This window comes from Apostichopus japonicus, chromosome 9 (assembly GCF_037975245.1).
Source record: "Apostichopus japonicus isolate 1M-3 chromosome 9, ASM3797524v1, whole genome shotgun sequence".
Taxonomy (NCBI): Eukaryota; Metazoa; Echinodermata; class Holothuroidea; order Aspidochirotida; family Stichopodidae; genus Apostichopus; species Apostichopus japonicus.
This window is the reverse complement of record NC_092569.1, coordinates 22,246,016-22,259,862: the sequence shown is the minus strand read 5'-3', so window position 1 is coordinate 22,259,862 and position 13,847 is coordinate 22,246,016. Positions and strand designations below refer to the sequence as shown.

At 38.7% G+C, this 13,847-nt stretch overlaps 1 protein-coding gene across 5 annotated transcripts in view; it reads left to right on the top strand.

Moving 5' to 3' along the window:
* Positions 1-3,928: 3,928 nt before the first annotated feature.
* Positions 3,929-13,847, top strand: part of LOC139974333 (proton-coupled zinc antiporter SLC30A1-like) — a 36,964-nt gene continuing 27,045 nt past the window's right edge. For 3 of the 5 annotated variants that reach the window (XM_071981379.1, XM_071981382.1, XM_071981381.1), the window contains exons 1-2: positions 3,929-4,105; positions 5,996-6,260. In XM_071981379.1, coding sequence (XP_071837480.1) covers positions 6,078-6,260 — 183 coding nt within the window. In that variant the 5' untranslated portion in view covers positions 3,929-4,105; positions 5,996-6,077. Of the gene's footprint in view, positions 4,106-4,231; positions 4,482-5,995; positions 6,261-13,847 lie in introns of those variants that run through there. The other 2 variants (XM_071981383.1, XM_071981380.1) reach the window with 2 other exon arrangements.

Here is a 13,847-nt window from a genome sequence, read left to right as displayed (position 1 = left end):
TGACACCCATGCTCTCCAGCCTAAGTAAAAGACGCTGGTGGGGAACTTTATCAAAGGCCTTCTGGAAATCCAGAAACACAACATCTACAGACTTCTGCCTATTTAGTGAGCGTGTTACATCTTCCATAAACTCAAGGTTATTAGTGAGACAAGACCTTTTTTGACAAAAGCCATGTTGAGACTCTCTGATCAAAGACTGACTGTTGAAGTGACAGGCCATAGACTTTTTAACAATAGACTCCATGACCTTACAAACAACACTAGTGAGACTAACCGGCCTATAATTACAGGGCTTAGACTTATCACCCTTCTTGAAAATTGGGGTAATATTAGCACATCTCCAGTCCTTGTGAACATAACCTAGCTTCAACCATAAATTTACTAAAAAACAATGAGAGTGGAATGCAGAAATGGTGTGCAAAAGTTTTCAACAAATACGGATGGATTGCATCTGGTCCAGAAGCTTTAGAAACATTTAGACGAAGCAGCTCCTTTAAGACAACCTCATCCGAAAATAAGACCGTATTCAGTTTAGGCCTATCACTACCCCCCTGAAGATCTGGCAGGCGCGTAGCCAAGGGGAGGGGGGCGAAGGGAGCAGCCGCCCCCCTCGAGCAAATTTAATGTTTTTATGATATCGCTAGTATTTTCAAAAGAGAAAATGCTAAAATGCAACTTACAAGGCCTGGGAAGTGCCATTTCCAGCGATCTGGGAGGCATTTTCAGCCAATGGTGGCGCGCTACGCTTAGAAAGTTTGCAATGCCGAATCTACAGTTTCGCCCCTCCCTTGGCAAATTCCTGGCTACGCGCCTGAGATCTGAAATACTACTCATATCTTCCCTTGTGAAAACCGACACAAAATAGTTGTTCTACAGATCTGCAAGATCCTGACTATCAGTAACTATATTATCAGCCTGTGGTGCCCTAAGAGAAACAATTGCATCTTTAACTTTCTGCTTTGACCTGACATAAGAAACGAAGGCCTTGGGGTTATCCTTATTTAGGGCATATGCTATTTTCAAAATTCAATTTTGCATCAGAGACTTAAGCATTCTACCTTCAGCTGATGAATTTTAAACTTGGCCAAAAGAGTTTCAGATTTAGTCCTTCTAAACAACTTCCACATTCTACGTTTTTGCCTAATTGCACATCTAACTTTCTTATTCATCCAGTGAGGCATACTGCTTTTACGACGACGATTCTTCCACGGAACATGATTTTCCATAATGACCTTTATTTTATCAGCAAAACAAATCCAAGACTGAGAAGCACTCATATCTCTAAACAACTTAATCCAATCTGTACCCTTTAGTAAAGTTTCAATTGCCTCTGTATCCGATCTCGAAAACTCAGGGACTTTTTCCTTGCTAACAGAATTTACAACTTTGCAAACAACATCAAAAGCTATAGTATATCATGATCACTAGTTCCAAGTTTTCCTAGATCCGTCAAATCAACAACATTAATTGCTTGGATTAGAACTCAAAACAAGATCAAGGATGTTACCCCCCCCCTAGTAGGGAAAGTAACATGTTGATGTAAAAAGCAATCTTGCACAACATCTAGAAAATTAGTACCCTTCCTACTACTGGAACCATCTATCCAATTAATGTCAGGAAAATTAAAGTCCCCCATTATAACAACATCACCTTTAGCAGCCTTCCTAATTGAATCAAACAGCACGACATCATTATCATCGCCGCTGTTAGGGGAACGGTAAACAACACCCACATTGATAACATCACTGGACCTCTTGGAGTTGTTTGTGGACAACTCGCACCAGACATAATTAACAAAAGCCCCTTGCAACTGAGATTTCTCAACACTTACAATGTCATCCCTAACAAACAGTAAAAATCCCCACCAACCCCATTATGAGTATTTTTTCTGTCCTGACGATACACAACATACCGGGGCAGGCGCGGCGGAACGGAAAAATTATTGGGGGGGGGGGGGGCTAATGTGTGGAGACTATCTAAGCGGAGCGCCACCATCGGTTGGCGCGGAGCGTACAATAAAATTTTAAGTTATTTCAAACCCCCAGATGGCCGGAAACGGCACTTCCCGTGTGTTTTATGCTGCGAATACCTAGCCCTAAAATATGGGTCTCAAGTCTGCAATTTCTCAGATTGCACGTAAAAGTCTGAAAAAACATTGTAATTTGTATATTCGATGGTGTTTTAAGAGAGTAGCTATTACACTCGTAGTGTACTCGCAAAGACGTTTTTGAGTGTAGTAAGGGCAGTGGCGGAGCTAGGGGTATTGGTCGGGGGGGGGGCAAGAATGGTCTGTAGGGGCGCTTTCGACACTATCTCAGCGGAGCGCCACCACATGTAGGCGCGTAGCGTACAGAAAAATTTTGAGTAAAGATACTCCCTAGATTGCAGGAAAAGACCCTTTCCGGGCCTTGCTAATTTGCAGATAAACGGAGAATAAATAGGTGTCGTCGCCATTTTGAGAGCGCAATAAAATAGTCAATAATAGCGAATAAGTAAAAAGTATAGTGAAAAGCTGAAAAGGGCTCCAGCAGTCCATTTGAGTCTTTCAGGGGGGGGGGCATCCGCCCCCTGACTGTATGTATGGACGCTCCGCCACTAAGTAAGGGGATGTTGGAGAACTGGCTGAAATGAGGCAAGTCATTGGCCTAAGACGAAGTTGTGTTACGCTTACTGGTACTCACACTCACTGCTTCCACTTTTCACGGGGCGTGAAGACGCGGTTGGGGTGACAATGTGGTCTATAGCCAGGGGACGGGCCGAGGGTCCCCCAGCAATTACTAAAATTATTACACCTATATAGTATACATGTGCATCGGACAGATCGACAAGTATGCATTGAAAAATGGGCAGATGCACGTTTCGGAGCCTTGGTAAATATTGGGGGGGGGGGGCTTATCATGCATTTGCCCCCTCAACTTTTTCATTGGGGGGCTGAGCCCCCCCAAGCCCCCCCCCCCGGTTCCGCCGCCACTGACCCCGGGTGAGAAACCTCAGCACTATCAATGTCCTCCCTTAACCAAGATTCGGTGATACCAAACACATCCGGTTTCAGATCCTCAAGAAGCACAGTAAATTCAGCAAAATTTTTACGAATACTTCTAGCATTGGTAAAGACAATCTTCAGCTTATCCCTGAAACTATGTACCTTAGCATGCCTCCTAAAGTTAGAACTATGACTATCATTATTCTTGCTTTCAAAACGCCTATAATCGCCTCCACTAGGAACATAATCCTTATCCAAAATCATTCCTGACCTCATCGCCCCCAATTTAGTTTAAACATAGCTGTTCAATGAAAAAGACAAACAGAAATCGGAGTGCCAATCGTCCACATCTTGTCTCGGGCTCAATACTAATGGACAAAAGGGTTTCGTCATACATACGTTATTTTTTTCGCCTCCAAATTACAACAATCCTCATCAACCCAGCGAATGATTTGCATACAAACAGTCTAGTACAGAACAACCTTCGAAGGTAGACCTATCACAACTGTGCACTCATTTTGGGTGCTGTCGAAATATCCCTCGAAACCAGCTGGGTGCAATATTTGGTTTGATGTTAGGACAACTCGAACTCTAAATATTTCCGCGCGGATGTACTAATACAAACCCGTTATATGACAAACGTTTGCAGTAACTCGAAGTTACGGCACAAAAGCAAATCACAAGCGCACTACCCACCATTCTTTAAATGGTGTCGCTTCATTGAGGGTGCCACTGGGGGAAAAATTACCACAGCTTTGGCCTTTGGGAAAGTGGTTACTGGCATTTCTTCGCCTCAATTTGGCCTGCTCTGTAACGCCGAGTTAGTCTAGAAGTAATTTACTCTCTACAACATACTTCATGGACGAGATGTCCAATATTTTGAGTTGCAACCAGCGTTTGTTTGCGCACGTAACGCTTCCCGTATCGAAGGCAAAGCTCAAAAATTACGAAATCACTCCAGTGACCTCGACCGGCGTCCATGAATCGAAAGTCCGTATCATTGTGTTGCAAGAAGTCACCCGTTTCCACGCAATGGCTACTGATCGGTAAGACCTTTCTTCAAAATTGGACTAGACAGGGATGACTGGACCCGGTCTGCAGATGTATGTTTAAATTTGATTGGTAAGTTATATAAAACAAAGGTAGATGTTGTGTACCAAAAGCAGAGTTAACATGTGTCTGTTCGTGCACTCCAACTTTTAGGCCTAATTATATTCGTACCGTCTGTATGGGCTGTGTGCATAGAATGAGCAATCCACACGACACAATCCTGCCGTAGGCCTAAACCAAAGTTCCGCGTTCTGCTTATAATACACTTATATTCTCCGGAAATGTTACTTAGATTATCGGAATTACAGACTAAATGTGTTGATCTGTGAGCAGAATACGACAACATAAGGAATTTCCCTGGTTTCTGGCAACTGACTGAAACGTGTCACAAAAGATCTCAACACTTACTACTTACTGTAGGCCGTAATATAGGCCTTGCCTGAAATTTGTAAGTGTTACACCATTTTTGCTGCCCATAGCCTAACCTTAAATCGCACTACGAGCTGGTCAAAGGCCTAGTCTGGCTTGGCATTTTGTGGTTGCTGCATGATGGGGTGTAATATGGAACAGTTCAGATTTGGAACAGACATGTTTAATCAATGTCCAATGAATACCTTTTTTTTTAGGCCGTGGCTATTCTTACAGCTAGTCGTAACAATTATTTATAAAGTATTCTTACAACAAAGGCGAATTCAAGCGCAGTAAAGTAAATAAAGCAACTGCGCATGTAGTAGGGGTAACCCTAACCCTAAACATAACCCTAAACCTCAATCCTAACCCTAACTCTAACCCTAACCGGAAATTATTGTTACTCCTCGTTGTAAAAATAGTACGCCTGGTCATAAAAATAGCAACTGCGCATGCGTAGTCGGAAATTATTCTTGCGACTAATCGTAAGAATAGCCACTTTGTTTTTTTTTACATATTTCGATACAAAATTGATGAAACTAAGGGCAATTTCTATAGAAGCATTTCTGCCAATATTTTAATTCTGAAATGGTGTTCTTTTGTTATGTACTACTATTGCTCATTCTCTGCATCTGAAGTGCATGTTTTCATTTATTTCGTTTTTCTTTACAAACTGATAACACTTGAACTAATGAATAAATCTTTATTGATGGCAGGTACTCTTCATAATTAAGTCAATTTGGCATTATGCATTCCTTTATAAATACAACTTGCCTGATAGACGTTTTATCTTGACAGTCGAGGGAACCAAAATTGGAAATGATCTCCATGATTACTAACGGCCGGGTCTCAAATAAAAATATTGATTTAACTTACAAATGTGCGGTGGAGGCCAAAGGTAGCAAGGAAGCAGACAAGTTAACTTTTAAAATAATTAATTTGGTTACATGTCGGATCTTGTTTTACGGTCTTACATGTTGTAACATTCCCTATTTCTCTGTTGAAGATGAAGATCTCTTCCTTTCCTACAGACAGGTAACAGTTAAGTCGATCAGAGAGGAAATGTGTAAACTTTTGTAATATATGTGCATATACAGTATGACGTCCATCTGCCCAGTGTGTTAAATTGACAATTTACAATCGATGAATTTTGTAATGATTCTAGCCCGTGCCAAACAAATATTTTATATAATAAATACCGTATCTTAAAGTGCTGTTATCATGAAATTAAACATGCTCAAGAGCACTGTACAAAAGATCCAATACCTGGAATATAAATTTACCAAACTTAAGAAAACCTAAAAGTAATAACAACAGCAATAAAAGTTAAAAAAAAAAACAAAAAAAAACAACGATTGTACGGCTCACATGACAAAGCAGTAACGGACCGTTAATTTATAGGAGTGATGTTAATAATATATTATAAATGAAGTACAGGTACAGTATATGTACAGTGATCTCTCCACATCATGTTCCATCGTCAAAGGAATTCTGATACAGTATGACTTGGATATAGATGTACAGTATTAATACTTTGTCTTTGTTTCCTTACAGACCTGAATTGGGCATTTGTAGCCTCTGAAGCTACTGACATACATATTCCTTTCTCAAATTCATTACTCCATTACCAAAGAAGATGAAGAACGGATGGTGGAAGTCAAAGAGCTGTCGCCTCATCTCTATGATGGTGCTGACGTCATCTTTCTTCTTGGTTGAACTTATCGTTGGGAACATAACTAACTCTATAGCTCTGGTAGCAGATTCATTCCACATGCTGTCTGACATAATTGCCCTTATGGTTGGCCTCGCAGCAGTATTAGTAAGTATCATTAATTAATTCATATTTCATCATATGTGGTAGAACTACAAGAAGATAGTTTCACATTAATTAATAGAAAAAAAGAAGATAGTTTCACATTACTTAATAGAAAATACTGTGTTAAATTCACATGTACAGACTTAGTGATGGGACCGGTTTAAAATTTGCTGCCCGGTACCCGCTTGCTAATTTTGGTCGGTCCCCTGCGAACCTGTTTATTATGCATGCAACCTAAAACCCAACTTAGCCTATACTTAAGGGTCATACAGTACATAAGCCTAGATAATGTAACTACGTATAGAGGCTAATGCTATACAGGCCTTCAGTCACAATATGGTAAGACTGTAAACAACCCTCGAACTGATTTATACAGCCAGGCTGCATAAAATTTACTAGTGTTCAACCGATTAACCTAATCGGAATCGGTACGAATATTGCATAATCGGAACATAATCGGAATCGGTAAAAATTACGTGGAATACCAGTTATGTGATACCGATTATTCAAAAACATATGGAAGGTGAAAATATCATTATTCAAAAGCATATGGGAGTTGAAAATATCAACTGATGTATTAGGTTTGTTCTTTTACTACGAAATATTAAAATAAGACATCCATACGTCTTTCACAGTGTATACTTTCATCAAATTAGGCTGCCAGGGTCGCCGATTTTGCTTCCCTCGTGGTTAGTGACTTCATATTTCTTGGCACAGTAAACATAGCAGCAATACCAATTTCGCGAATTAAAGAATGTGCTGGACAGGGTCGGAAATAAGCGGGGGCGATGGGCGATTCGCCCTCGCAAGTGCTAAAAAGACCTCCTAAAGCACAAATTTTACGAGTGCGAAAAAGAAAAAAGAAATATAAGAAAATCGCCCTCGTTATATCAGGTGTCTGTGTAAAATTAATTGTGACATGCGTTTGCTTTAGCTAGGAATTGTAGTTGAAGCGCAAATCGCGCAAACAGTTTTCACATCCCGCATCAAATTTGAAGCAGTGCGAGAGGGTCGCGCACAATCACCGGCAATTTCCCGTGGCAAATTACGGCCTGCACGAAGCAATTTCAGTACCAGCGAAAATAACCTAAAATCCTCACAAATCTCCGACCACATGGTAGCCTTACTTCACACTAAGTCAACTGCATGGAAATCTAACCTTGCCATCTGTTTATTCGCTCCAGTTGTGTCGCAAATAAAAAATAAAAATATCCAAGGAAACTGCAATCTTCGACCACATGTTAGCCTAACAACCACACTAAGTCAATGGGAAATGTAGCCTAACCATCGGTTTGCAAAAAAAAAAAAAAAAATGCGTAGCTTAGTTTACAACTTTCAATTTGCTGGAAATCGGCATTTGTTTGGAAGGTACTGGGCCAAAGCCAAAATTACCGTAATTGTGGTGGGACGGAATTTGATAGACCTTTTGAATAATACCACTTTATATGTAGCATATATGAAGGAATCAGGATATCCACACAAACAGGTCAGTCACAGACTGCAACCAGACACAAAAAAAACAGACACAAATTTGAAGATGTTGCCATGGTAACACAAATATATTGACGTGGTGGGACGGAATGATAAATCTCATGAAATCATGTACATGTAACCTTTATGTAATTATTATCAAAAGTAGTACAATATAATAGTAATTATTAACACTGAAATGGAGGTGAACTATTCTTCTACCATTAGGGAAACAATGGCAGAAATTATACTTCACGCATAAGAATTGTGTTAATTTTACCGAAAGTGTGTCAATGTGGTGGGACGGAATGTGGTGGGACGGAATTTTTTTCCAATGTAAAGGCTGTTGATTAGGTACGAAAACAATAAACAATTATGTTTTCTCTAACAAGAAATTCATAAGCAACAATGAAATTTATGCTGTCCAGAGTGAAATATTAAATATGCTCGATGAAATCTTGTACTTATTCAGTCGGAAAGTTATTTCGAACATATGTAATGGATGGTTTGTACGCTGCTCGATTATTTGCTTTCTGGTTGGCCCTTTGCCTTTTCTTCTATACTCCACTCCCATTCTTGAAATACGTCAGTCAGCACCCCATTCTCTCCTTCTTTTTCTTCCTATAACGTATGTATCTGCTAGCAGACACATTTTGAGGCTCAGGATTTTCCATATTGATCTGTTTTTTGCAAAGAGAGATAAAAGGACATTCTTACCAGCGGGATGCATGAAAAGGGGACTGGGGGTGGGGGGTATAGCCACACACATTTCTGGCTTAATTATTAAGAAGTTGGGGGGGACCAGGAAGCAATAGTGGTCTTCCCCCATATACCAACATGTGAATAGAAAAAAAGAATAAGTTGGCTTCACTATCATGTGAATTGTGTATTACATATGCAATTTGACATGAGAGTTGGCCTCATAATGTGCAGTTATGAACAGGCTGAATAATTGCTAGGCATAGACAGTATACACTTCCTGCACAATACATTTCAACTAGCCTACATTGTGTTTTGGTTCACTTTTTTTGCATCATAGGCTACAAGTTTCAAAATCCAACTTAGTATGGTAGATAGCAACAGCTTAGGCAGCATACCATATTCTGTTAGGCAACAGCTTAGGCTAAAACATTAATTTGCTAGGCTAGACAACTCAAAATATGTAATATTTCATCTAACAGGTTTGCTTCCTAGCATAAGTACTGTAGGCTACACATTTCTACCTCTCATTATATTATAAGTTTTGTTTTAACCTTTCCAATATGTATAACATAGTCTGTTAGGCAACAGCTTAGGCTAAATCATAATTATCACTATCAAATTGTCTGAATTGCCTATAACCATGAACTGGAGGTTAATTAATATATTACTACTGAGAAGCAATGAATTCTTACCTTTATTCTTGCAATCTAGCTCTTCTATCTTGTATGCTTCAGTATGTGAGTACCATAACAACTTGACTTTAAAGTCAATTTCTTGTGCACGTGGATCATTGTTCATCAGCAGATGATATCAATTCAAAAGCACATGTTCTACAATGGATAGTTTAGGAAAGCCAAAAGGGCCAAGAAAGAAACCTAGGGTGAACAACTAGGACTATTTCAATAGTGATTGGATTTATTTATGCATGATAAAAAACCCATTCTCAATTACCCCAAAATGTGTTGTTTCGACACATGAGGTTCAAAACTGATGTGATGTGTACAGTATGTATGGAATCTCCAGATACATAAAATTTTGAAGTATCATCATCAATTAATCACATTGTTTTAAGGTTGGGTGTTCAAGGAGTCTGAATAAGTTTGTAATCTTAAGTGACAGAGGTAAATTTTGGACCAGACATGCTGTTTGAAGCTGGCTTCCATTTAAAATTCCGTCCCACCACACCTTGTTTCCGTCCCACCACGAAAATGTTGGACTATCCCCCTGTCTATCCAGGATAAAATATTTATTATTTCTCCACTCAGAGGTGTCAGTTACATACATAGTTGATAGTTTGGAGAGTTTAAAAAAAATTATCATTTTTTTCCCCCTTGGAAATTAAAAAAATATGTTCAAAAATGTGGTGGGACGGAATTGAACACTTTCGTTTTATTTTTTTCTTCATTCAAGAACTACTATTGATACATTTTATAGTGCATAAAGTATCCTCATTAAAGGCCATTTATACTGCCAAAAACGGAAAAATTCAACTTTGTTCCCATATGTAATTACCTCATTTTTCTGAAATTCCGTCCCACCACATCAGGAGTGTGCTACCTGCATTTTGGAATGACCGCATTCCATTGTTATGCGAGTTATCGTAATTTTTTTTTACGATTACAGAACTTTGGTTAGTTGTTCTCATAACCATTGGTGAAATGAGCCTAAGTGGCAATGTTCAAATTCCAGGTAAAGTGATGACCATTAATGGCTTTGGCCCTACTGTAAGTTATATGTCTTAAAGAGGGAATGTTATATTTTATATTGGAGTAGTTTCTAGTTGTTATTATTTCTTTACATCAATCTGGTATTACATTTTAGAGTAATTTTAAACAAGATACGATGATAAAATTTGCTTCTCAGTTTGATTGGCCTAAGCTTACATTTTCTAATTGAACCTGAATGGAGTTAAATAGGTAACGAATAGGTTTGTTTAACTTCAAATTCGTAAAATTTCTATACAACGGTATAATACTGAAAATAAGTACAAAATAATGTCGGAATGAAGGCAATATGTCATTAAAATTTACACTTTGGTAAAGATTGAAGATGGATGGTTTGTCTGAGATACTTTTTGAGATGGATATTTTGAGTAACTATTCTTAACCCATTTGAAGCCATTAACAGGTGACATTCCCGTCGAGGTAGTTAGGCCATTCCCTTAGCACAGTGCTGACTAGGTAGGATGTCATATTTCCGTATTTTGGAAATTTAAAAAATAAATAAACTTTTTTTTTTCTTTCTGAGAAACTCCAGAGGTAATTTGGTTCATACAAAATGATACCTTAGAGCATTGTATAACAACGAAGCAAAAGGAAACAGGGGAAAATCAAAACAATAATTGTTTCTGTCAAACTTTATTGCTGATTTCGTATAGACGGGATATTTTCTCATTTTCAAATAGTCGGAATCGGAATCGGTACGATTATGAAAAAAATAATCGGTAATCGGTATTTTCTGTTATGCATAATCGGTTGAACACTAAAATTTACCATACAGTATATACTTAAATTAATTTTTGTACTCAACATTATGTTTTGCTTCAATTATGTTTTTAGTGATCTCTAAAAAAGTTCTGTAACTTGTAAGTGTTTGACCTTACAGCCTTTCAAGCCTAACAGTACAATTCCCATTGAAGAATTACTTGTGAAAATGTGGTTTGTATGGAATGAGCATCATATGATACTGTTTAAAGGTAAATTTATGGTTTAACAGGTCAGTAGATGCACTTAAGCTGAAGAACTTTACTTACTGTTTATGAGGTAACCAGCCAAGATATAAGTGATTTTGTATAGAATGACCCAAAGTTTAATTTATTTCCCATGGTTTGTTGTAAAAATAGACTACCCTAGGATGATAACAGATATATCAAGATTCTGTACGACTGCAATACACCTTCTGTACATACTGTACAATAGTGATGGGAATGGGTTCCCGGGAACCCTGGGGTGGTGGGGGGTACCCCAAAACTCACTACTCATTCCAAGCCTTTACTACCCTGGTACTGTCAAGTAGGGTATATTTGTGCACCCTTTTTACTGTATTTGCCATTCTGTACCTCAGCCTTTTTTTTGACTAAATATACATATTGAGTCATATCCAGTAGCCAGACTGTGTGTAGTTATGCACTATGGTTTACTTTACAACCCTGGTATTCAAATTTGTTTGCTTGGTGACCCCAGTGTTCACCTTCCAAAGGTCATCACCTTTAAGACCCTACAGTTGCCAATGTTGTAGCCTGAGGAAGGGGTATACAGGTAGGAGACCAGTGGCGGAGCTAGGGGTATTGGTCAGGCGGGGCGAGAATGGTCTGTAGGGACGCTTTCAACACTATCTAAGTGGAGTGCCACCACAGGTTGGTGCGTAGCGGACAGAAATTTGTTTGAGTAAAGATACTCCCTAGATCGCCGGAAATGACCCTTTCCGGGCCAGGCTAATTTGCAGATAAACGAAGAATAAATAGGTGTCATCGCCAAATTACACCAACAAAATGTGACAAATGTCAATATGTACAGTAGATGAGAGCGCAATAAAAAAGTCAATAATCGCGAATAAGTAAAAAGTGGTAAAGAGCTGAAGAGGGCGCCAGCAGTCCATTTGAGTCCGTCAGGGGGGGCATTCGCCCCCCCTGACTGTATGGATGCTCCGCCACTGTAGGAGACCTGATGCCCCTCCCCTTTGACAACATTTTGTAAGATTGCCGGTGCTCTTTTGCAATTAATTTATTTGCAACAATTGTTGTACACTTATTTTTTAAATAATTTCCCCATTTTGCTCAACAAATATTGGCAACTTCTTGTCTTTGGATTACTGTAGTTTGTAGCGACCCTGAAAAGTTTTATGGGTGACCCCTTCAATACTTTTTTTGGGCAAACTTAAAAGATTGTCATGACCTCAATATTGAATCCCATGGGCTAGCTCAACTTTCCATAGCATTGACTTGTAATAGAATGGTGCTTAGGATGCATGCATAAAGATAGCATATATACTGTAAGACTCAAAACTATATATATGTATACTGTGCACATTATGCACTACAGGTATACTGTACAGAGAGTTAATAACACTATAATATAGCACTATAATAACATATCATTTGTCAAAGGTACAGTATGAAGAGCACTGTTCAATTTGAACTTTTATAATATGGGTTATGAATTGTGTTGCTACCAAATTAACCTACATTAAGTTGGGGTCAAATTGTCAGTTGTTGTCTGTGTACACAAAGCAGGCCCAGTATTTAGTTACACAATCAAAGGTACAGTCCAGCATAGGTTCATTTGTAAAAGTCAACAGGACGATATCACACTGTTCAAAGGTCTCCCACATGTAGAATAAGTTATATACAGTAATACTGATCTTTTAGTTATATATGTAAAGATCTGTCTGTGTACAGTATGTGATTTAGTTATTTCACAGCTGTTGTAAATTTATTATTTAGTATAAATTCTGTATCTTTTGGTATTGTTCTGGTGTTTAGTGTTCAAGTAAATTTTATAACATCGACAGAGATGTGTCAGGCTCTGTATATCAGCTGTGAAGTCTGACAAGATATTGGGAAGTTACAGTTACATTGTGCCCAGAAATTGTACAGTGCGTTAAAGTAAGAGGGCCTGATGTTTCGATCCTTGCAGGATCTTCCTCAGAGGCTGAATGACAAGTTACAGTAAATTAACAGAAGGGACAAATATATTGTATATACTGTAGATTGTAATGGGTTGTACCATAGGTTGTATTGAGTGTAGAGTGTAATGGGTTACATTACCAGTACTTTTACTTATGTCGAGATCCATAGTCTTGACATAAGTAAAAGTACTGGTCTCGATGGTATCCCAGGGCGTTTTATTAAAGATGCTGCTGAGGTTATTACAGGCCCCATCACACATATTATTAATGCTTCTTTAAGATGTGGTGTTGTTCCTAATGACATGGAAATCGCAAAAGTCATTCCTCTTCATAAAAAGAAGAGTAAGCTTGAAGCTGGAAACTACATATACCAGTGAGCATCCTCTCTGTTGTGTCAAAATTCTTAGAGAAAGCTGTTTTCCATCAACTGAACGATTATCTGGTTAACAATAATCTCACTTACCAATTCCAATCTGGTTTTAGAGGATCATATTCAACCGACACTTGCCTTATTCATCTGCAAGATCATATCAGGAAACAAACTGCCACTGGTAATTATACCGGCATGATCTAATTGGATATCCAGAAGGCGTTCGACAGTGTAGACCATCAAATTTTGTGTAATAAGCTGTCCGCAATGGGTGTCCACAGTACATCAACTGACTGGTTCCAATCTTATCTTTCTGGTAGACGGCAAGTTGTTAGCATAAATAGAGTTGAATCTGATCCTCTGACCATCACTTGCGGGGTGCCTCAAGGCAGTATATTGGGCCCCATTTTATTTCTTTGCTA